Raw genomic sequence first — 26519 nt, 5'->3', positions numbered from 1 at the left:
ATACAGGATTTATGAGTTACATTTTGGAAAGAATTTCCTAATGTATACGCAGGGAGTTGCGTGTAACTTTTGATGTACTCTGGATTCTTGTGGTCAACTGTAATAGGGAAGAATGATTTGTTTTAAAATAAATATTTTTCTCTCTCTCCAAAGAATTGTAATACAATTTCTAGTTGAACCTCATGGGTCATGTAGACGTTCTCAAATTATTTTAAGAGAAGGAATACATTAATAATTTAGTAAATATATATTTGCTTACATGACAACTGATAAGAAGTGGTGGTGATGATGATGTCTGTTGTTTAAAGGGGCCTAACAGCTGGGCCACTGGCGCCCTGATAATAAGTATTATGTAATAAAATGATTCATCACTAGGAACATCCAACTTTTACAAGTTTAGACATTAATTGTACATGTGACACCCTCCAGGAAACCATACCTTAAGTTGTGTGACATTTTACACTATGAAGGTAAAAGGCAGGAAGAGTGAGAAAATATAGATTTTTAGATTTGAGTACCTCGGTTAGCCTGATCCTTGAACTATGTGTTGAAAGGAGTGACAGTGATGTGACCATATGGAAAAGTCTTCAAAATAACCTTGGAAACAAGTTGTGCAGTCTAACAAAACCATACCTTAAGTCGCAATGGGAATTTAACATTGGCGACTTAAGGTATGGTTTCTTAAATTAAGTTTCTTCTTGTACCAAACTATGAAATAACCAGCTTGTGCATCGAGATGATGTATATTTACAATATTATAGACTGAACATACATTTGCCTGCACAGGAGCCTGGTCATAGTGCTGTGATTTGTTTCTTCCTGCTGACAAGTGCGGTGCATAAAATAAAAATAACATTACATACCTGCCAACTTTACAAAACCAAAAATCAGGAGATTTGGATATGAAAATCAGGAAAAATCAGGAGGAATCAGGAGACACAATTGGTCAAAACAGCTTATTCTACATGTCTTGCGCAATACAGGAGTACTACTGGTACACTAACACCTATTGTCTCAAAACACAACTGTTGCTAGGCGAGGCTACAAGGTTAGAAATTACACATCTCTATTCCCTCACAGGAAGTATGTGAGTGAGGTGATCGACCTCTGATAACTCCTCGCGCGATTATGCACAGCACTATGTTATTTTAGTAAGGTAAGGGTGTATTCTGCCCGAAGGCAGGTCCGAACCTCCACAGAGGTATGCCTGAGCCGGAGTTTAAGTATGGTAGGGTGGCTAGTTCCTTTCCGCTCCTCCATTCCTTTACCCCCCCACCAACAGCGTGTGACAACCAATCCAAATCTTGACCACGCCCAATGTTGCTTAACTTCAAAAATCTCATGGGATCCAGTGTTTCAACACGGCTACGGCCGTTGTCTATGCTATTTTTATCAAGAAATACATTAAAATTCGCCAGAATTGTCTCTGACTGGCTCCTAAAATCTCTAGGAAAGTCACTAGTCACTATCCTTGAAATTCTGTCCTAAATTATTAAAAAAGACCCCAAACCTAGCGACTAATCCCTAGAATAGACTAGACTGATGTGAACGAACTGGAACATAGTACGCGAGAACGAGAGATTGACAATCGATATATGCGTCGCGATATACAGGTTTCAATAAACATCGCACATTCGGGCGCATTTCTCGTGCTAATAAACGCCGATATTTCATTTGAAAGCGGCAGTGAGCGAAGGAATTCCGGCCACTTGCGTACAAAGCTGAAATGCCGAGATTTGAAAACAAATTTTTAAAGTTCACAAAAAGGAAAGAAAAAAAAGCTAAAATCGGGAGAAACAATAGAATAATCAGGTGGCGGGAAAATCTGTCGAAAATCGTGAGTCTCCCGCCTAAATCGGGAAAGTTGGCAGGTATGTCCATGTGGAGAATTGTGTCAGGTTTACACGAAGAAATAACGATTTCTTTCCTGCCAGTAGGTCATACGAATTTTTTTTTTTGTGACTGGACTTTTGGTCTTGTGAAAAGGAAGTACTGTGTGACAGGTATTGCCTCGGTCATTCAAGATATGACTGCTGAGTCAAAACTTAACAAAGCTGCCATCATTGGAAAAGAAACTGCCAAGCTGTTAATAAATATTTATGACTGGTAACATGGTTGGAAGAGAGTTCCTTAGATCACATCTTTCGGTCATTTTACTGTGAAAAAGAATATACTCAGGGTCATTACGTGTCAACAATAATTGGACTGTCCAACTGTAATTGTGAAGGTTTGCGAGGTAGCTAATCTTCCTCAGAACATACCTAAGAAATTGTAAATAAAAGGCATGACTGCAGAAAGGACGAAATATCTGTTCACCAACATTCGAGAGTACTACAGAGCAGAAATGGGGATTTTGTTGTGCCAACAGCCATGCGACATTAAGGCCACTGAATCTGGGCCAAGTAGCAAGAACATTTCAGAAAAATGAGCAACAATTCAGGTTTTTATATTGCAGGATACAAGATAGGTTAGTAATGTAAATCATTAACTATTAATTGGATACTGACTGTGTGTAGTTTCAGAACGATCTTTTAAAATATCTGCATTATTATTATTATTATTATTATTATTATTATTAACAACATTAGCATTACTACTATCATTATAATTATTGTATCCTTATCTGTACATCTTATGACAGAACTTCTGTGTATATGAGTGCCGCAAGACTAAAACTTCCTTTTTCACTTTTTTTTGAATTTTGAACATGTTTAAAAATTTCTGGAGAATAAAACTCCTAAATATTAATGAAAATTATTTTAATATGCAATCTGATATTCCTTTATCCAGTGTAACAGTCAGATTTTCTTAAATTCTTATTATTGGAACACTCGCAAATATATCTATTATCAAAATATAAAATAACCCAAAAATGTGATTTTCCAACTTAAGGTATGGTTTGCTGAAGAACGTCGCATATCCAGTCATTCAAGAAAAGTGCATGGTACCTATGTATAAGTCTAGGAAACAAACTGAGAATAGAGACTTACCATGTAAAACTGTGTGTATAGAGAAATAAAAGAAAAACATGGGTCCAAAATTTTTGGCTGCAGCCTTCATCAGTGGAGGATAGATTTTCTTCTTTTGAGGTTGTTTGGGCCACCTGAGAACCAAGGGAGCTTGTGCTTTAGCTGTGTTATTGTTTTCGACTGATGCCGTTACTGGTGTTCTTATTGGTAGGTTTGGCTGCTACTTTCTTCCTGGTATCTTCACCTTTTCTGTTGACCAGTAATCCTTCATTTTCTTGCTGAACTCTATTTTGCATTCCTCACACCATTTCCTGGTCTCATTGTGGCTAGCTTTCTTACCTGAGCTGTTTTCAGAAACTACTGAATCTATAGACGTGAAGGTTGTTGTATTCACAAGGTTTGTATCTATATGAGGTGAATTACAATTTTGTAATGCCAATAATTGAAATTCTGATTAAATATTAAATGCAAGGAACATACAATACCATGAGTTCATTTCTTTTCTGACTGATATACATAGAGAACTGTAAATTTTAGAAAAACTTGTCAGCATTTCTATTTTACGAATTTTCAATGTGTTGAACCAATTTTAACCCTCTCAAAATTTGTGAGAATGAGGTTCAACTGTAGTTTTTCTCTGGTATCAATTGTTTTTCTCATAACACAAAGCTAAACGCAAGATCCCCAGTTTTCTGATACTGCGGTGGTAATGTATTTAACAAATCTTAAAAAAATCCAGAATGATAGTTTTGAGAAGTATGTTTATTGATTAATCATCACTATGATATGTATGTTTAATGAGAGAAATACAGTTATTTATACTTGTATGGAATGTTGAAGTGTGTAATGTACAACTGCATACCGATCTATTTTACTAAATCAGAATAATATTCAAATGTTCCCCTACGATTATTTAAAAGTAATAACAGCTGTATGCAGCCGTGTGCTTCGGGCATGATTAATTTATTAACACATCACCTCCCATTTCTTTCATATGTTTGGAGCTATGCTTGCCAATGCAAACATTGATACAGAAATATATGTCATTAAATCACAAAAATTAACAAACCTAACATACAAGGAAATTCGTGGGCTGTAGGAGGTTCCAAATGACAGCCAAGAGCTGGGAATCTCCAGAACAGGGGCCTGTTCCACGAACAAACTTTGCAACTTTTCACTTTGCACTTTGCAATTTTCAGTTCAGATTTTGTTCCACCATCACTTTTCAGATTTAGCTTGCAAAGTGAAAAGTTAGGAATCTTTTCACTTTTCAAGCCTGTTATGTTCTTCCATTGGTACAGAAATGCAAAGTGCAAAGAAATGAAGTGAAAAGTTTTCATAAATCTTGCAAAGAGATGATTCCCTTTTCATCTGTTAATTAACAAGTATGTACACTAGTTTCTCGGCGTAGAATTTTGTTTAGTGATATAAACACGTTACAACATGAGCTTTTATTAGCATCAAGTGAGGACAGTGATGAAGAATCCAATAAGAGAACGTACAAAGATGAGATTAATTTTCATAACCTCACTTCGACAGACTTTCGCGAGTGATTTTGTATTACCCCAACATAGGCCGACTATAATCTTGAAATGATCGGTCATTTATTGAAACATGTAACAAAAAGAATTCAATTCCTTTCTGAAAAAGAAAAAATTCTTATATGCTTACATTGGTTAGTAAATGGTGCCCAGCTGCACGGTGTACCACCAATGCATGGGGCATCAAAATCAATTACTTGCAGAACTGTTACCAAAGTCGTTGATGTTATAATAAATGTAGAACTAATATTTCCTATCAGTACGTTGGCCTGATAATATACATAATATAGCGAAAGGATTTCTAATGAAGGGTGAATTTCCTTCTGTGTATGGATGTGTTGACGGTACTCTCGTTAACATTGATGTGTGTCATCATTTGAGAGGTTATCTTTCAGGTTGTCCAAAAGGATGTCGCATTTCTCCTTGACAACTTCAGCACAGCCAGCTTCTTGTAATACTAACCTTTCTTTCCCATGATAAAAACTTAAACGTTACGACAATTATACCGTCAAGTTTGCCGCGAAAAGTAAAACATTAAAGTCATAGAGTATTAGGCCTATACAGTTTGCTCATGGAATAAACTTGATCGGATCATTCATTCACAAAGACTTTTCACTTTGTGAAGATGAAAAGTACAACCTAGATCATGGTGGAACAGAAAGACTTTGCAAGAATTGAAAAGTGAAAAGTTGAAAAGTTGCAAAGTTCGTTCGTGGAACAGGCCCCAGGTATACAAGCTTCCCCGAGAGGTAATGAGGAACTTTCCACTGGCTGCCAGCTAATAGAGAACTTTTATCTGAATGGATAAGGTGTGTTACCATGAAAATGTAATACAAAGAACAACAAGTATTTTTTCTTGAGACATACCTTTTAAACAGTAGTATGAGAAATGGTTACGTAATTTTCACAAATAATATCTGGAGGCTGCTTGGCGAACAAAATACTTTAACGCGGTTATTCATGGAGTGGCAAGAAACAGGATCTGTTTCCAGTAAGAAAAAGTGGGGTCCAAAATGAGCTCTGGCTGAAGAGATGCTTCAAGATATTCAGTTCAGATTGGAAATGAGTATGAAAAAAACCAACTCGGCAGCTTGTAGAAGAACGTAACATTTCTTAAGGTTCTGCTGTAAGAGGTCCTAAAACATTCAGGTTTCATCCATGTAAAGTGTCAGTGGCTCATAAATTAATCCCTACTGATCCAGCTGTGTGCTCTAATTTTTGTAGGTGAATTTTACAATCTGTATGTGACAGAATTGTGGTGCGACAGGCTTTGGCAGCCAGCAAAATTCCTATCCTCACCGCTAGATGGGGGCTTGATTCCATTCCTAACCTGGTCGAATGACTGGAAACAGGCTGTGGATATATATATGTGTGTGCATGTGTGTGACAGAATTGTGAATTCCATGCTTCTTTTAATGAAGGTCAAAGCTTGGTTTTATCTTAGTGGATAGGTAAATGCTCACAGTAGTGCGACACCAGAAATCTGCATGCATTTCACGAAGTCCCATTACGCGACCAAAAACGTTTTTCAACAGAACAGTGAATTTTAGCATTACATGAATGACATTTTGCGACAATGTGATGAAAATCTAACAGAAGAAGAAGAACTTTGTGTTTGGATAAGAATGGTGATCATTTTCTACAGTTACTGTGAAGTACTGGAAAGACAAAACCCTCAGTACCATAAACTGTCAGTTAAATATATTACTCGAGTGCATTACATTATAACTTTCCTCAGTAAGGCCATGTGCACTATTGGGCAAACAGGACCTTATCCAGCCCATAGGTTTAACATCCTATTATCTACTTTTAAGGTTTTCAGAGATGTTCAGGAACTGGAATTTTGTCCTGCAGGAGTTCTTTTAAGTGTCAGTAAATTTACAGGCACAAGGCTGGCATATTTGAGCACCTTCAAATACCACCAGACTGAACCAGGATTGAACCTGCCAACTTGATAATAATGTTATGCTTCATGTCCCACTAATGACTTTTTACAGTTTACAGAGACACCGGGGTGCCAGAATTTTGTCCCGCAGGAATTCTTCTACGTGCCAATAAATCTACCAACACGAGGCAGATGTATTTGAGCACCTTCAATTACCACAAATACCCTGTCAACCTGAACTCGGGAGGCCAGTGCTCTACCGCCTGAGCTACTTAGCCTGGTACCCGTAAAATCTCCAATGCATTAGGTTTGCCTTTCCTTGTACAATCGTAAGATGGTGGTGGTGATTTTTGTTTTAAGAAGTACAACTAGGTAATCATCCTTATACAATCTTAATAAGATATATTGTGATCAGTTTATAAGTGCTGCACGTAAAAGATTTATAGCCAATTCTATGCTTAAAAACATGTTTTTCTTCCATCTGCAAATCTTGCAGATAAAAAAAAAAAAAAAAGATATAAAAGACCTACTGCTCCAATCAGCATTCATCATTACAGTTCTCTATTTCTAAAAGGTCATGTAAATGAAGCCAAGGTATTAGGTAAATTTCCTTTCTGATCATTAAAAAGAGTGAATAAATGACATATCTAAGGATCCAGACAATTTATAACAGAATGGGATAGGCCTAAACAGAGTTAAAAAAAAAATCACATAATCATATATGGTACAGTATTTATTGTCTGATATGTTTTATTAGGAAAGAACTTTAACTGTGGTCTTCCATTCTCCCTTTTCTAGACATTAGTTATTTGCCTATAGTACAACCTTTCTTTTGATCATCCTGACTGTTCCGTATAACTGAATAATTTTTTGTTTCTCTTTTGGCACTCTTCTTTTTCTATTATCACTATTTCAAAAATTATTCTCAGGAGCTGTGGTAGCATATTACCCTTTATAATTATGTTAATGATACAATTACATAACATTTCTTACCCAATTCACAAACAAATTTTGATTCTATATCTTTGCTTCAATCATTTTACACAATGAAAAGTTTACAATATCTTAATTTGTGATGATTAACAGTCAATATAACAAAATCACACCAGTTCAGAGGGGCATATTTTTCAAGAAAAGTTCTTTTTTTCTCATTTTGTGACATAGATATATACAAATACAATATATTTCTGTATCTTAAAACGAATCAACTACATTTCTGAAAAGCACAGGATATGAATTATTCCACATTGTTCAAAGAAGTTGTGTTTGCATAACTCTATATGGTAATATATTTTTGCAGTTCATTCACATGAAACAATAAAACTTTTCTTCAGAATAATTTGTTTCCAACTGAAAGTAAAATGTTGATATTTGATGGGGCATAAATAACATTGAACTGTTTGTTTCTGGAGAGAAATCAAAGGAGTTAAGATAATAGTAAGAATAAGATACAGTAGTTATATATGTAAACAATTCCAACAATAAGAAAATAATAAATATATAAACACAATATTTAACAAGATGACAAGAATCACAGAATGAATACAAACTTCCACAAAATCAACATTTTGCAATAGAAACTCTGAATAAATCACAATGTAAGAAATAAATACAAGAAAAGAAATATCAAAGTAATTGCCAGAGAGGAATATATATACACTGATGACATACACAATCTGGATATGAAATGGGAACAGGAAGATTAGAAATAAATCAGGACTGTTGCACTAACAATTCTTGGCATTAATGAGTTTTCACTTCAATCTTTACACACATGTATATGAAGTTTAAGTGAAAAACAACTATTTAGCAGAACACTCAATCCTATCATCAACTAATAATATGAGAAATAGGAGAAAATACTGAATAATATACATGGCAACTCTGTAAGAAAGGATATAACATTCCACACTACTGCTGTTGCCATTGTCAAGAGTCAAAAGGATGTATAAATTTGCTAAATGTACATATGACCTGTATACAGAGCCATATTTACAACAGGGGTCATAAGCCCAGGGACTTTTACAACTCCTGTCTTTCCAAAATTCGATAAGCCTACATTCTAATTAATATAATAGTACCCTAAAAGAAAAGTATAAACAAAATAAATCAAATTTTTTTTGGTGCAAAATATGAAATAATAAAAATAATCAAAAATAGGTGGACATCAGAAATCTGTCAAGATCTGGAAAAATCAGGAATCACAGTGACCGACATCGCAGACCAAACCTGCTACAGAACGAAAATCAGCAAGTGGAAAGTAGAGTCAGAGAGAAACCACAAGAAGAAAACAGCAGTCAAGTGGACAGAAGAATGAAGAACCACGATGAGAGAAAAATTGAAGGCTGCCTGGCAAAGAAGGAAATGCACAACTTCTAAGTGAGCTTTGCGTGATCAGTTTTCTGATCTTTTTCACATCTAATAATAATAATAATAATAATAATAATAATAATAATAATAATAATAATAATAATAATAATAATATACATTCATGTACATCTGATGAACATTACTTTATAGACTCAACAATAAATAAGAATAAAAAAATATAAAAATTCATTATGTCTACCTATTTAATTACCAAATATGGCCACAATATCTTCATTATTATTTACAACTAAATCATTTTCAATGGCAAGCCCAGTGAGATAGATCAGAAGTAACGAGTCTGTGATGAACAGAAATCATTTTTAACTTTCACAACAAATGTTTGTTAAGAAGGAAGCCATACTTTTTGGTGTCAACTCAGTTAAATGTAACTTAAAAGCTTTCCAATCTGTTGAACACACAAGTTTAATATAAATATTATACCATAATGTACATGTAAAAAACATACTATTAAACAAGGAATAAAATACACTGGTTTTTCTATATACTGATATTTTTATGCAAATCACACCGATGTATTTGTTTACAAAATGGAGGGCTGAAAATCATTCAGATTAAAAATGACTGCAAATTAGTGAAAAAGAAAAGTGAAATGTCTTAAATATCAAGATATTTATCAGATATAAAAGATAGTGTGTATTTTATTCCTTGTTTAATAGTACGCTTTTTACGGGTATGATATAGTGTAATATTTAATAGTGAATTTGTTTGTGCATCAGACTGAAAAGCTTTTAAGTTGCATTATTTCCCAACAAGTGTGAAGGACCTTTCAGCAGAACAGTTTGTAGCAGAAGTACATACCGGTATACCAATTTTCAATGCAATACTGACAATTTAGATACAGAAGACGAAAACAGAAATGCCATTCAGCTTCCTCTAACTAAAGGCTGCCCAGAAGACAAAGCATCCAAAATGGAGGGCTGAAAATCATTCAGATTAAAAATGACTGCAAATTAGTGAAAAAGAAAAGTGAAATGTGAATTTTATAGTCAAGAAGGTAAGAGAGAGATGTGTTCTAACAAAGAAAGTGCAGTTGTTGAAGATTTTTAGCAATCATAAGTTTGTTTATGCTTGACAATGCCAAAATATAAATATTATATGCCAGAAAACTGAATTATAATGAGGCTCATTATACTGTAGTTCAAGTTTCATTATGATACAGGTTCTCCACCAATCAGAGTTCAGATTTTCATTATGATACAACTGTTTGACCAATTAGGTAAGGATAGCATCGCACCTGCGCTCAACGCACTAGCTTCACACTTGTTTCCATAATCAAACATGTTGGACACACATATTAACATCAATGCGCCTTCTACTTCCAATATTCCACAACCACACAGCACATTACCGCAAATTCACTTCACCAACTGTACAATAAACAATTTGTATTTGAAATAAAGCTAGGTTATAATAACATTCTATCAAAGCTTTGAAAACATATTGACACTGTCAAGGTCTCTGATCCACTCATGGAAAATCAATAACCCAGTGCATGCGCTCTGTTCAGTAAACTCAACTGTCAAGCGACATCGAGAAAAATTTATGAATATTTAAAAAGCAGTTATAATTATCGTCGAGCATAAACAGACGTATGCAACTCGCCTATAATGGTACTGTAATTAAGACACTTGTATGGAAATTATAAAACTTGCTTCGCTTATTTTAATAATAATGTTATTTGTTTTACGTCCCACTAACTACTCTTTTACGGTTTTCGGAGACGCCGAGGTGCCGGAATTTAGTCCCGCAGGAGTTCTTTTACGTGCCAGTAAATCTACCGACACGAGGCTGACGTATTTGAGCACCTTCAAATACCACCGGACTGAGCCAGGATCGAACCTGCCAAGTTGGGGTCAGAAGGCCAGCGCCTTAACCGTCTGAGCCACTCAGCCCGGCGCTTCGCTTATTTTAAAAATATACCCGTGTCTTAATTACTGCTATTATGTTTGTTGCATAATGTACTATTAAAAGCAGTAATGGTAGGCTATTATTTCATTCATCAATGGGAAAAGCTTTCAGATGGAAACATTCTCACCTAAATCTTTCTTTCATATCTGATTGGTAAATATCTTGATATTTAAGACGACATTTCAGTTTTTCTTTTCTTCTCTTTCACTAATTTGCAATCACTTTTAATCTGAATGATTTTCAGCCATCCATTTTTGTAAATAAATAGTTAAAAGTACATCAATATGATTCACATAAAAAAGGTCAGTATATGGAAAAACTAGTGTATTGATATTTAAGACACATTTGTTTTCCTTTTCTTCTCTTTCACTAATTTGCAGTCATTTTAAATCTGAACGATTTTCAGCCATCCATTTTGTAAACAAATAGTTAAAAATACATCAATAGGAATCACATAAAAAAATGTCAGCATATAGAAAAACCACTGCCTATCATAAAATTGCAGATAGAAATTCACTTATTCACATCATTTCATTAATAATTATTCCTCTACATTCAAACACTACTATACAATCTGCCACGCTTAAAAACTATTTTCAAATATATTTACTGGTAATTTTTTGCCATTTGCCTAGATGGTTCTGGGCACATGTCTCTTATATTTTGCACACATTCCTTTGTGCTTTAGTTGGTACTTATATTGTGTAGATACTGCCATTTACTACCTGTCTATAAGTTGAACTATCAGAGCAGTAATCAGAATGAGGTATTATAAAAAATACAACTATGTTGTTGGATATACAGTAGAGTCTCGATTATCCGACGTAAACGGGACCTGGAGTACGTCGGATCACCGAAAATGTCGGATAATACAGAATAACTTTAAAAATGAACTCAAACAAACAGGAAGGCTAAAATAATGACATGTTTTACGGTGCTCTATTTATTGAATTACCAATTCAATTGTACAGTACATGCAGTATTTAAACGAAAACATTCCAGATGTCTTACGAAAAGAAACTTTTCTCCACAGATATTAAGCTACCTAATACCGTACCGTTTTTGCCACCGATCACGCCACCCAGCACTGGCAGGAAAATTAGGGTCCCCTTCATTAAACTCCTTCTGGAAATACACAGCCTTTTCCTGCAGAATGGTGCCAGATATTGGCAGGCCCTTTTCCCGGTGTTGAGATACCAAAGAAATAGTGCTTCACTTACTTTTTCGTACTGACATTTTTTCATTGTTTTTCTCTGCTCTGGTAGAGCACAAGTTTTCAATTTCTTCCCTCTGTTTTTTCCAGTCTCCCACTGTAACACGTCCAACACCATAATCTGAAGCCACATTTTGAAGAATTTCCCCTTTGTCCAGTCTCTTTAATGCACTCAATTTGTGTTCCATAGAAACAGTCTCTTTCTTCCATTTACTCGCCATACTCACAGAGGATATGAAAACTATAACATCCGCACCCAACCAATACTACAATGACTGAAGACTCACTGCACCTGTCCTTGAGAAAAACCCAGTCCTACCGCCAGCGTTCAGGCCAGTGCTTGTCCCATGGTCGCACCCTCCACAGCGGGTGTGCCTGAATTTAGTCTCCACCAAAAGTTGAAATTAAGTCTAACAGTGTCGGATAACACGGAATGTCGGATAAGCGAAGGTCGGATGAGCGAGACTCTACTGTATAACACAGTGTGATAGTTCATTAATTATGCAAACTAACAACAGCACACTATAGACATGATACTGTATAGGCTTTCTCGTGGACAGTCGAGATTTTCTTCTTATGACGTAGAGCACAGTTCTCTGTGAAACGTAAAGAATTTCACCTTCATCTTATTTTCTTGCACGGCATAAGCTCAAAAGCCTATACAGTATCATGTCTATAAGTACGGGCCGTGAAAGCATCAATGGCAACAGCACACTATTTGGTTTACAGAATGATCTTTGACAATTGGTAACACAACAGAGGTTGGTAGCCTTCAATGAGCAGGAGAAAGACAACGGACAACATGAATTTATCTAGTCTGAATTTTCTGTTTCTATAGTAAGTCTTTTTCAAAGTTTGTAAGTGAGTCACAGAAGTAATTCATTGCTGGAGATTTGAGAAAACATACTGAGGCATTACAGATGACAAATACCTACTTTAGTTTTAGAGAAGAGACAGATGAAAAAGCTTCATGTGAACTTTGTGACCTGTAAAGCAGCCCATAATGGTTTTCAAGAGCACCAAAACTGTTTTCCAAGAAAACCCACCATGGCACAATGAGCAAATTTTAAAAATTATCACAAACATTTTTTTATCTTGAAGGAAAATAAGTTGCCCAGAAAATACTTTTTTATGGCAACGATAGGATAGGAAAGTGCTTGGAGTTGGAAGGAAGCAGCCGTGGCCTTAATAAGGTACAGCCCCAGCATTTGCCTTGTGTAAAAATGGGAAACCACAGAAAACCATCTTCACGGCTGCCAACAGTGGGGTTCGAACCCACTATCTCCCGAACGCACGTTCACAGCTGCGAGCCCCTAACAGCATGGCGAACTTGCTTGGTGTCCAGAACATAAAGCTTGTAGTTGTGCAAAGAAATAACAAGAAGGAAATTTTCACATCTATTTTACCATTAAGATGACGTTGTTTGAGTCATCAGTCCATAGACTGGTTTGATGCAGTTCTCCATGTCACCCTATCCTGTGCTAACGTTTTCATTTCTACGTAATTATTGCATCCTACAACTGCTAAAATCTGCTTGTCATATTCATACCTTGGTCTACCCCTACCGTTCTTACCACCTACACTTCCTTCAAAAACCAACCGAACAAGTCCTGGGTGTCTTAAGATGTGTCCTATCATTCTATCTCTTCTTCTTGTCAAATTTAGCCAAATCGATCTCCTCTCGCCAATTCGATTCAGTATCTCTTCATTTGTGATTCGATCTATCCATCTCACCTTCCGCATTCTTCTGTAACACCACATTTCAAAAGCTTCTATTCTCTTTCTTTCTGAGCTAGTTATCGTCCATGTTTCACTTCCATACAATGCCACGCTCCATACGAAAGATAGGAAAAACTAAATGCCTGAACAAAATTTATGACACTCACAGTCTGGATTTAATGGAAAAAGATGCTTATCAAAAGCTGAGCCCCCACATAACTAACACTTGTCCATGGAGAGGTTTCAACCCATTTTCAGATCAGTCAATATACCAAATTTTCTTGTATCTCTTCCTCTTCATACTAAAATATTTTCTTCCATTATTCTTTTTTTGTAGGCAATCTTTTTGCAGAATGTGCTCAATCCAATTTGCTTTAATTTTCCTTATTACCTTCTTCCTTCATTCTCAGTACTTTGATGTTGGTTCACCTTATAGGTCCACTTAATTCACAACATCCTTCTCTACAGCTACATCTCAAATGTTTTTAGTTAGTTTCTTTTTCTTTCTTTTTAGTCCACATTTATATAGTGTCAGGTTGATATTTTTTACAGTTAGCAGTTCTTTTACCTACTTAAAGGCTTCCTTTCCTTTCCTTTCCTTCCCATAGGCTATCCTTCCTCTAATCTCCTCCATACAACTTCCATTGCTAGTGACCATGCTTCCAAGGTATTTGAATAAATGCACCTCCTCTAATTATTGAGCTCCAATGTTCACACTCGTTGTCCTTTCATATCTGTAAAAATACAATAATTAAGTAGAGTACAAAAGTTTTAAAATAAACATAATGGGATGAAAAAATCTTTCAACCATAAGTAATGGCATTAAAATGATATCACAAGAAACTTCCCATTTATATATTAATTATAAAAATATAATTTTGTATCTTTAGAAGTATTTCCAGTTTTCTTGATCTTAATTCTTTCAAGTGAAGTGAGTCCTAATGCTGTAGGCTAGAGAATTTAATAATCCAAACATTTTACAGATAATTACGGTTGAAAAATTCACTAACCACTTAAAAAATAGTAACGGATATATTATGCATACATTATAAATTATTGTTCTTGTCATCCAAACAGGTATTACGCCAAATGGCCCGTTGCAGTCTCGATCCATCTCTTTGCTGGGCATCCAATAGAACAACTTCCTCTGGGCTGGGATTTAATTAAATTCACATATATGATAAAATACCCTACCTGTTAAGATGATGTAAACAACATTATAGGATGATACATGAGAAATTTGCACCTGAATTGTTTTCTTTCCAAGACCTAGCCTGGCCTGTTGGAGCAAATATCATCATGTGATTCAAACACTAAGCTCCCTCTGTGGATTAGTGGCAACCGGCCTCCAGATTACATGATCACGAATTAACATTTGCTGTAAGTAGTCTGATTTTTTAAAGGTATTTGATATTCCACGTTGTACGAAGTTAGCAGGTAAAATACCTCTGGCAACACATTCAGTGTTTACCCAAAGAAATGAATTAACATTCAGCCAAAGGTCGTCGAATATACTACCAGTTTCTATGCCATATGAAAAAAGTAAAATGAGGCTGTCTGAACAGCATCAAATCAGCTTTGCATGGTAGCAGAGGCCATAATATTATCAGATTTTTTTGTTTTTTATTCACCTACATCAGCCATGGCATTTCCAGTCATGTCAAGAACCCTTGGTTTCAATTGTTGTTTGGAGGCAGTTGGTCCCTTTTTGTCAGAGCTGCAGTTTCTAGGACATAGGGCAAGATATAAAGGTGGTATGTCTTTTAGAGTAACACATTCGATGACAGATTTCTGTCCCAGCAGATGCTTTCAACATGTTACTAATCTACTGCCTGATGATATAATATTACCAAATATTTGAAATACAGAAATGTTCTTATTTCCTCATGTCTCAATAATTCTGCTCACCATCAAACGTATTCTCTTTAACAAATATATTTTAAGTCTAAATCTGTTGAATCCTCCTTTTCACCACTTTAACTATTTTTCCACTTTCATTTCCCTCTCATTTCATCTCATATCGTAACATGCTCTACAAACACCATCTGTACTGTTTCATTCTTCTAGAACAACTTTGTAATATCCACAATGGAGACAAGTAACTTCCCTGCTGCATTCTATGTCTTGTCTTAAACCGGTCATTACTGGTTTGTTCTTGGAAATTATTCTTAATACCAAGGTATAGTTGACCACAAATTACTGAATGTGTTTGCAGTTTGATAACCTGTGTTTCTGTGATATTTTTTCAGCATAATTGTAATTCTTTGGGTCTGGGTGTGGTGAGAAAGGATAAGGATCTTAAGAAAGGCACAAAATAAAGTTGCAATTAGAAACCATGGTATAATTTCAAAAAACAATTTTAAATCCAACTATCTCCCATGCTGATGGAAGGTCTCGTAACAAGCTTAGTAACTCTAACTGATATTTTCCTTCAAAGGAATGGAATGTGAAATTGCTAGGTAGTCATTCTCTTCACAGGGTATAGTTTTATTCCCTTCTGTGTAATTTTTTTAAAATTAGAGGGTTAGCTCCTTGTTCCCAAGATTGAAGGTTTGAACTTAGCTAACTTTGCTGGATTTTTTAAAGAAAGGACAATTCATAGGTTTGAACTTAGCTAACTTTGCTGGATTTTTTTTAAGAAAGGACAATTCATAGTTTGGCACACTGCGACATGAAAGATGCTGAAGAGCATCAAATAGAAAAACTTGCAATCATCAGCTACCCCATCATCATACCTATAATAAACTGTGTATGCAATGTTTCAATAAACATATAGAAATATGTGATTAAAGTTATATTGTAAGCTTGCAAAACTGCATCAATCCCAAAATGTGACATTCTTCTAGCTACCTGGGATACATTTACATACATTAAAAGCCCTTCATGTACAACACACGAAAAGGCATTGGTTACTTATATAATGTTTACTGTGCTCTTATATTGGCAACATTCAAGAGTTTGTGTTTATAAGGACTCATCAAGTGATAAGAGATCCCAAATGATGTGTAATTCCATGCATTTTATACTGAAGAGGTTTAGACTTCCATAGTGTAATACAACAGAAATGAGCAAAGGAGTAACTACAGAACATGGAGAATTAACAGAGAGGATGGCACTACTTCCAAGAGCAAGAGAAAAGCAGATTGCAGGAAAAATCATACAGGGACCAAGAATGTCAAATTATTTTTGAAGCTGCTAAAAACTGACTTACCCCAAACAACTGCTCCTGTAAATTATACTTTAAGTTTATTCATATACTTTCACCAGAAAATGGTACCTTATTTCCATGCAATAACAAATATTTTACACCAAAACTGAATAGAGACAAAGAGTACAAAAAATCAGAAGATTTAAAGAATCTCTTTACAGCCCCCCTCCCCCACTAGGGATGAATTTGTGTGAAGATCTGCTAACTGCATTAATGCCCTAAACTTTACAATATTGTCATCAGCTATGTGTTGGACTAATTTATAAATGCATGAAAATAAGAATGTGGTTACCTATCCTATTAATTGGAACATCTTATTAAATTATGTTTCTCAACAAGAAATATATCTAGTAAAAGGCATCTTAATATCCATACAATTTCAATGTTTTCTTTACAACAATATTCCACGCTTACATTTTCTCAAAGAATGTAAGATCACACTTGAGTTTAATATTCAAATGACTAGTGTTAAAGTCATCCTAGTTAGTCCCCGAGCAGGCCTAAAATCAACATTTATAACATTATCAAAAATGCCAATTCCTTACACAAATCATGTCTACAATATCACTTTAAAAGTACATACTACTTATCAAATACGAATGCACTTAGTCAGTACATAAACATTTTGAGAGAAATGTTACAATAATCACAAAATAAAACATATAGAAGTAGAATAGAATAAATAAGAGCATTTTGTGAGGAATTTCTGATCATGTGTTTCCAAGTTGAACAGCAAATTATGTATGGAATGATAGCATTTGTACAAAATATTTGGTTATTACTGCATGATTTCCACAATATTCACTCCCATTATAATATACACGGGTATTTAAAAAGTGTTAGAAACATACAATACACAAATTTACACAAATCGTCACAAGAACAGTGACTGACTTTGTGATACACAACATAGCATTTAATATTCTACATTGTCATTTATAAAATGACAGTGAAAACAATCACGTGCAGCTCCCTAATGAAGTCTTTATGTATTGTACATTACAAGTTAAATTGGATAGGTTTCTAACCAACTTCATAGTAAACCATACTCAGAAATTCCTGGAAATGTACTGTGTTCACTATATCTTGGCTACTGATTAAAGAACTTCTCATATAACTTCCAAAAAAGACAGATAAAACTTCCTTACGTACTTCACATATTTACAAATGAGTGCTTCATATTCACCTACAAATAAATACAATAAAACAAATGCATGTACAAATATACTGCATATTCCCTAGTGTTAGAAACTAGTACAACAGTCTGAAATCTGTTTCAATAATACGATATGGAACATGGTCAGAAGCTGCAATAAGGATAGTTTCTGTAAGATACATCTTAACAAAAATAATATAAATACATAACTGTATTTATCTGATATTTAATTTATCTAAACTGAACCCTGCCCAATGCCTTAATGCTCCATCATAAGCTTTGTATAATATAATACAAAACAAATCTGATAAATTATAGCTCTAAAACAAAAATCTTAGAACAATTTCCTTCCAAACTTCTTCAAAACTCTCTCCCATATATTATTCTAAATAGCTCCAGCTATATGAGAATGTCTTATTATCCAGTGCTAAAGAAATAGTGACAGGCCAGAACTCCACAGTACAATTAATCTACTTCAATAATGAAGTCCCAATTAGTTATTCAATTGAAGAAGATAATTTGCGGATCTCACATAACTTCGGGTAGTCTACAAATTCTGTCCCATAGATCATAATGGTGGCAAAGGTGACTGCTACCATGGAACCCCAGAAGAGAAGATATAGTAGACTTTCAGTGTTATATTCTGTGGGTGAAAAAAGAAAAATACATTATTGGAAAAGTGTTTGTAGATAGCTCATCAGTCATATGTCTCTGCAAGTTAAAGAAAAAGAAAATCACAGGACACAAAAGAGAGAATCTTTAAAAAATGTTTCGAAAGACTGCCTCTATTTTAGCAGTGTGTTCTACACAATAGCAATTAGAATTAAGCTCAAAATGTTGGGACAACCCTGGAACTTCACAGACACTCAGTTTCTATGAGGGTGCAATGACCACTCTGCTCGAGCAACAAGTATTCAAGAGTACGATATTTTCACCTTAAGTTGGTATGATTGAGAAACTACATTCTCCTTGGGTCTACATTATTAAGCTCTGCCAATGCATGCCAGAATCCTAAAAATTTTATTTTAGATTATTAAATGGGTTAGGGCAGATTCTCCTTAAAATGAACCTTCTAACAGAATACCCAAGGAGCACTCCTAATGTGGATCAGTGGTACAGTAAAAGTACAGTATTCCAAGATCGCAGATTCAAATTTGGTAGTAGTAGCCGTCTGATTTTTGAAGGGCGGAAAAAAGACTATTCAGCACTCCATGTCGTAAAATGTCAGCATTGATATTTAGTGACACATTTGGTGTTTGATGTAGATTTCGATTCCAATTCATAATTCCAATATAATTGGAAATTTCCAACAACAGACCAATTACATTAGAATTAGGAATATATCCATTCAGGACAAATATTTCAGCTCTCTATGGAAATCGAAAACTATACCATCTGATAGCCTAGCAGGCATAAATTTTTGTAGGAGGCCTAACATCTAAGGTCATCGACCCCTAATGGTACAAGGTGGACGACATGATATGATAACTAAAACTTTAAAATTTATCCACTGACTAGAATTTAAAACAAATGAAGATGAACAATGATTGTGAATTTAAAATAATCAGTGGATGTAATTCACAATGCCTATTTTCTGTAAAATGATACATGATAGATTATGGTAGAATAAGACATTGCCTTAAAATGCAATAATATATCATGTAAATTACTATTTAAAAAAAACACATTAAAATATACAAACGCAAACTAAAACAGTCAAATTAACAAAACGTAGTAAACAATAATACAAAGACTAATAAGAAACACTACGTTTATATGCGATAAAACAAGCCACTATCCCTCATAAAATGAATGATGAGGTCTGCTGACTGCTCGTCATTTCACAGGTTGAGGGAGATGGTACTCAGGAGTTTTGGATTACGGCGCAAATTGCCCAGGTCAGCGCTCTCCGTAAGGAAGTGTACAATGTTAAGATGATTGCTGCAAGTACACCCCGCAGGGGGTTTCTCCTTTCAGTAAATAGGAGGGCATTACTATAATGAGGTCAATCCGAAGACGACGTAATACCACTGCTTCCCTCCGAGAAGTCCAAAGGGGTCCTCCGTACCTTCGTTGTACCTCTTATCGGTCTCAGCTTATTTAGACGTGGAGTGGTCTGAGAGCGAATATCATTTGCTGGAACCTTGTAAGGCAACGGGGACAATGTAACAGCCTCCTTGACAGCCACATTAGCTAACTCGTTTCCCCTCTACGTCCATGTGACTTGGGAACCACATAAACGTGATTCTGGTGCCGGCATCCGAACACCCGGTCAGCAGGTCCTGGATCTGCTGCACCAGAGGGTGCCGAGGAAAACATGTATCAATAGACTGCAGCGAGCTCGAGGAGTCAGTACACAGCAGAAAGTGTCGGCGCTCATCGGAGAGTGTGTACTGCAGATCTTCACAGGTAGCATAGAGCTCTGCTATGTACACACTATAGGTTTCCAGGAGAGCAAAAAGAAACCCACTTTCATTTCTGCCCTTGAACTATCCGTGTAAACGACGATTGAATCTGCATACCGGTCAACAACGCACAGGAAGAGCCTCTGATAAATCGAGGGGTGCGTGTTTTTCTTTGGGCCAGTGTGCAGATCCAGAATTATTTCAGGTTGTTGTATTATCCACGGTGGTACCCCACTTGGTTTTCTGACAAGACAGGGAACCGAAGGTGCATCAAACAACCTGTGACTGCTATCCAAGCCTATTCCAATTGGCCGCACTGCTCGAGGATAAGCAGCGTACAGCCGATGGTTTCCATTGTGGAATATGCAAGGATAGCTTGGGTGAAGTGGCATCTGTCGCAAGTTTGCAGCATAGGACAGAAACATTTGCTGGTGCCTCAGGTGTAAAGACGGCACACCAGATTCAGCAAGCAGGCTAGCAATGGGGCTTGTAAGAAAAGCTTCCATTACCAACCTAACCTAACCTAACCTAACTGCTATTAAGTTTTGCAAGGAGGCTTTGCCTTGCTGATCCATATGCTGCATTGCCATAGTCTAACATGGATAAAATATGTGCCCTATAAAATCGTAGGAGCATCGTGTGGTCAGTCCCCCCAAGTAGTGCTGCTAAGAAACTTCAAAATATTCAACTTCTTAGTGCACTGCACTTTTAACTGCCACATGTGTGGCTCCCACGATAATTTGCTATCAAAAAGGAGCCCAAGAAATCGGTGTCAACTACGGGAAGAGCGACATTTCCTAAATAAAGCTCAGGATGCGAGTGAAGAGTGCACTGCCGGCAAAAGTGGACAGCAGAGGTCTTTGCGGTTGAAAACCGAAGATCATGTTCTAAAGTCCACTGTTCCACTCTTCTAATAGCTTGCTGTAATTGTTGCTCTGCGACTGCCATATTATGCGAGCTATAATGCAGAGCAAAATCATCCACATATAGCGACGGTATAGCGACAATACCGTTTATTCTTAGATTTAAATACCGTTTATGGCAATCGCGAACAGTGACACTAAGAACCGATCCCTATGGGATACCATCTTCCTGAACGTACCCTCCCTACTCGGACACGGAATAGATGGAGGGACAAAAAATTCACAATAAATACCGGCAAGTTACCTTGGAATCTCCATTCATGTGGGACTGAAAGAGTATCATATCGCCATGTGGTGCCATAGGCCTTTTCTAAGTGAAAGAAAACAGCCACCAAATGCTGTATGCGGAGAAATGATCCTGGTTGGAACTCTCCAGGCGTACCAAGTGGTCAGTGGTCAAGCAAGCGGCTCAAAAACCACATTGGTTCTCGGACAAAAGTCCTTTTTTTCTCCAGACACCACACAAGTTGGCGCTTACACAAACAGTTAGTAAGACAAATAGGTCTGTAACTTCCTGCATACTTAGGATTTTTGTCAGGCTTGAGGACAGGAATGACTAGAATGACTATGCCCTTTCGCCACTGAGACGGAAACTCGCCCTCTATCCAGATTCGGTTGAACACACGAAGGAGATATAACAGACCATCCTCACTAAGGTGTTTCAACATCTGGTTATGGACACTGTCTGGTCCAGGAGACGTGTACTTGCAAAGCGGCAAGGTGCTACGGAGTTCCCACTCCGTAAAGGGCATGTTATAGTCCTCTGAAGCACGAGTGGTAAAACTGAGGTGATGACGTTCTGCCTCCCACTTCAGAGTGAGGAAATCACAATGGTAACTCCCGGAACCAGACACATCTGCGAAATGACTGGCTAGATGATTAGCAATCGAGAGTGGTTCAGTGATGATACTGCCTGCAATGGAAATTTCCAGTAATGAAGAGGATCCATGTATACCCAAAATACGTCGAAGTTTAGTCCATACTTGAGATGACTGTGTATGTGACATCATGGACGACACATATCTCTCCCGCGAAGCTTTCTTACTCTGCCGAATAAGAACTCACGCCTTAGCATGGAGTTTTTTAAATGTTACCAAGTTGGCCACAGTAGCCTGCCTACGATAGCATTTATGAGCGCGCTGGCATTCTTTGATAGCTGCTGCAATTTCTTCGTTCCACCAAGGAACGAGTTTTCAGTGAGAAGTCCCTGAAAACGATGGAATGGGCTCCTCAGCAGCAGCAAGAATAACTTGTGTTATGTCAGTTATATATATCACCGTCTACACTCCGTCTGGTCATGTCGTTGAAGGCAGCTAATGATGTGAACTTTGGCCAATCAGCATGTTTAAGAATCCATCGAGGAGGAGCCTCGACGGATTTCTGTTTCAACCAAGTAAGAACAATGGCAAAATGGACACTGTCACAGAGATCATCATGTGTATTAGCTGCCTCTGTGGATCAGTGGTAGAGTGTCGACCTCCGGATCCCAAGATAGCGGGTTCAAACCCGGCAGAGGTAGTCGGATTTTTGAAGGGTGGAAAAAAGTCCATTCGACACTCCATGCCGTACGATGTCGGCATGTAAAAGATCTCTGGTGACACATTTGGTGTTTACCCGACAAAATTCATTAAATCTCAGCCATAGACGCCCAAGAGAGTTTCGGTTGACTCTGTCTGCCATCTAGTGCGCCTTGAGTAAAACGGAACGTCGAAATTGACGAGCAGACAGCCAGATGGCGTCAAATTAAAATGTCTGCACATGGTAGCTGAGGCCATATGATTATTATTATTATTATCATGTGTATTCCACCGAAACAGCGGAACCAACGTTCGGCTGCATAGACTAATGTCTATGCGAGAGTATGTACCGTAACGTACACTGAAATGAGTTGGTTCACCTATATTCAAAACACATAAATCCAGCTCTCTTACTACTGTTTCCAACTCCCTTCCCCTGGGGCAAGGCGTTTCAGAGCCCCATATAGGGTGATGGACGTTAAAATAGCCCAATAAGAGGAATGGAGGATGATCTATAAGATCAGTGACATCATTTATATTAAGAGGCTGGCCTGGTGGAAAATAAATATTACACACTGTTGCTATGACAGGCAGCAGAACGCGAAATGCTACAGCCTCCAGTGGGGTTCTTAGTGGAACCTCTTCGCTGTAGGTATCAGAATGGACAAAAATGGTAACGCCACCGGAAACCCGGTTAGCATAATGTCGTTCTGTCGAGTATAGTCGAAAATTTCTCAAGACCGTATGATGACCTCGTCTCAGATTTGTTTCCTGAATGTAGAATATACTATACTCACTAATGAGCTGGCGCAGCTCATCAAGATGCCTATCATAACCGTTACAATTCCCTTGAAACAGTGCCATAGTGTGGGTGTGGACTTCTGAGGTTTAGGTTAGAAGCAGTGAGATGCTACTTAACCTACGCTCACATCCCCATTTGAAGATGGAGATAAAATGCCTACGAGGGGAGCGAGCAGGTTTTCGAGGAGGAAAATCTGCTGGCGCAGACTCAGACCCTCTGAGTGGAGGGCGTGAGACCCCATTCGTAAGGGCGTTCTTCTTTCCCACTGTCGATTCTTGTTTAGACGGACTGGAAAGTAAATTCCCAGCCCTGGTCGAAGATGCCGCCTCCGCCGGCTTAGGCGCAGCTTTCTTAGCTGGCACAGACTTGTTTGGCTAGGCGGGCAATAATTCCATTGTGGAGATTTATCTCCCGTATGCAGTTATCAGACTGTGCCTCTTGTAATGGGCTGCTGATAAGTTCACCTGCATACACCCCAGCGTCAGTGGGTAGGGTCTGACACATCCCACTCTGATGAGTCTAGTGTCAGACCTAAGATGAAACACTGGTTAATAGAGCAAACGCCTGAAAAGCCTTACACCTGATCTGTTACAGACTTGTTTGTTGTTGAAGGCTGGGATGAACCTGCCTTCGAGCTTTTTCTCTTTGCAGCGTTGTTCACAGGAGCAACTGCCGCCTTGGGTGCAGCGGTCTTCTGGGAAGGTGTTCCGGTTGTAAATGACGAACCTAGGAGAGACTGTGCTATCATGCTGAAGTCTAATGTCTTGGCGGGGGCATTCAGAGAATTAAACTTATGGCATGCTTCCTAGTAGGAAAGACCATCCAGGGTCTTGATCTCCTGGATCATCTTCTTACTCAGGTATACCGGACAGTTCCGATCTCGAGGGGAATGAAGACCAGGGCAGTTACCACACCTATATGGCGTTGTGCACTCTTCCGCGCCATGAGCTTCTCTTCCACACGTACCATTCATACATGGATTCAAACAACAAGATACCATGTGTCCGAATCTCTGACATTGATAGCACCGCATAGGAGGCGGGATGTAAGGCCTCACACATAGCAACAACAGGTTGTTGCCTTGACTTTCTTTGGCAACACTGACGATTTGAAGGAGACTACGAACGCACCTGTGGCAACATTTTCACCGTTGACTTTGCGCACGATGCACCGGACGTGTGTCACACCACAGTGCTTCATGTCTTCCATCAATTCATTGTCTGTGTTCAGAAGGAGATCACGGTGGAAGGTAACTCCACGAACCAGACTCAAGGTTTTGTGCTCTTCCACTCGGACGAGGATTTTGCCAAAGTGGTCGCACTTAAGCAACCGATCCGCCTGGAGCGCAGTGTTTGTCTAAAGAAGCAAACCACCATTGCGTATTTACGTAAGATCCTTAAGTTCACCGTATACACCTTCGATGTGTCAACTGAAAGGGATCGATTTGACCAGCTTGAAATCTTGCCCATCGGTTCTGTTGCAACCAGAAACCTAGGGAAGCTGGAACCCAAACTAATACGTGGCGCTTGTTCCCAGGGAGTTGTCCCACTTAGGGAATCAAATGTTAAATACTTGGGTAGCGAACTACCCATGGCAGGCGGAAGTTGATTCCATGTCATGCCCGAATGCCACCCACTCTGATTAAGGGGCCTCTGTAGCTGAACCAAGTAGCCAAGGTAATACTCAACTGGTAATAGCAGGTATTGGCCGGGGTCAGATGTTAGACAATGACTAATATGGAATGACTGAAGCAATGAGCACTAGGACTCCCTTCCTCCAATTACCCGCAACAGCATGTACCCCATAGCGTGTACAGAGTAATACTGTAAATATAGAGGAAAAAATAATAAACAATTAATAATAACATGTCCTTCCAGCATTCGGCTGTGTGGGGACCTGTGTTGTCAGGCAGATACTACTGCATAGTTACATGGCGGTCCCACCTGAAGGATTCCTGGGGTCACCAGTGGGCTTTTGAGCGTAATCGCACATATAAGAGGCTCATCTCTGACCAGCATCCACGTCCAGAATTTTGAATCGGTCTACAACTAACCCTAAATAATGAATAAAGAGGGGACCGATGGCCTCATGACCCTTTTAGTCGCCTTCTATGACAGGTAGGGATTACCTGTGAATGTATTCGGAGCACCTCCCATCCACAGGGGGTCCAACACGACACCAAACCACAATCCAAGTCCATGCCTAGGTCACCCCTTTTGGTCGCCTCTTACGACAGGCAGGGGATACCGGGGGGTGTATTCTGCATCTGTGTCCCCCACCGGAAGGGGGTGTTACCCTTTTTGTCGCCTCTTACAACAGGCAGGGGACTTGTACGGCAGGGGATACCGTTGGGGGTATTCTTCGTCTGCGTCCCCCACCCACAGGGGGTGTAGACTAAGTCTCTTGCTCCAAGGAGTCTGTGCAGTGGCCTCGACTACATGCACTAGCCATGTGTCTTGGTAGGTTACCAATTGATGAGCCCAAAATGGCACACTGTGGCAAAATGCTGGCTGGAAAATGTATAATTTCCAAAAGAATGAGTCAGCTGGAAAATGCGTAATTTCCAATAATAGACTAATTATATTGGAATTACATTTGGTACTTATCCTAGAAAATTTATTATTATATTATTACTATTTTTTGTATGAATATTTATGGCAGTATCACAAAGAAGGAACATGAATGCAGAACATGTGATCAAAAAGATATTATCAAGAGAGTTCACCCATTCTAAATCCATTCAAGTGCAATGAATTATTTAATTCCAGCAGCTGTTATAAACTGTCTCCTGAAGCACTCAACGATGTGTGTTATCGCCTGATCTGAAGTTCCATAATCATACAGTGGAGGTCTGATATTACCTATTTATGCAGCACAGACTT

General features: G+C 37.8%; 1 protein-coding gene across 1 annotated transcript in view; it reads right to left on the bottom strand.

Moving 5' to 3' along the window:
* Sac1 (Sac1 phosphatase) overlaps positions 1-26519 on the bottom strand; it is a 273269-nt gene that overhangs the window by 18910 nt on the left and 227840 nt on the right. Inside the window, exon 13 of the mRNA XM_067150216.2 lies at positions 18523-18633. Coding sequence (XP_067006317.1) covers positions 18523-18633 — 111 coding nt within the window. The remainder of the gene's footprint in view (positions 1-18522; positions 18634-26519) is intronic.

The sequence above is a fragment of the Anabrus simplex genome, chromosome 6 (assembly GCF_040414725.1).
Source record: "Anabrus simplex isolate iqAnaSimp1 chromosome 6, ASM4041472v1, whole genome shotgun sequence".
In the NCBI taxonomy this organism is placed as follows: Eukaryota; Metazoa; Arthropoda; class Insecta; order Orthoptera; family Tettigoniidae; genus Anabrus; species Anabrus simplex.
Note: the sequence above shows the minus strand (reverse complement) of the source record. Positions and strands in the feature narration are given on the sequence as shown.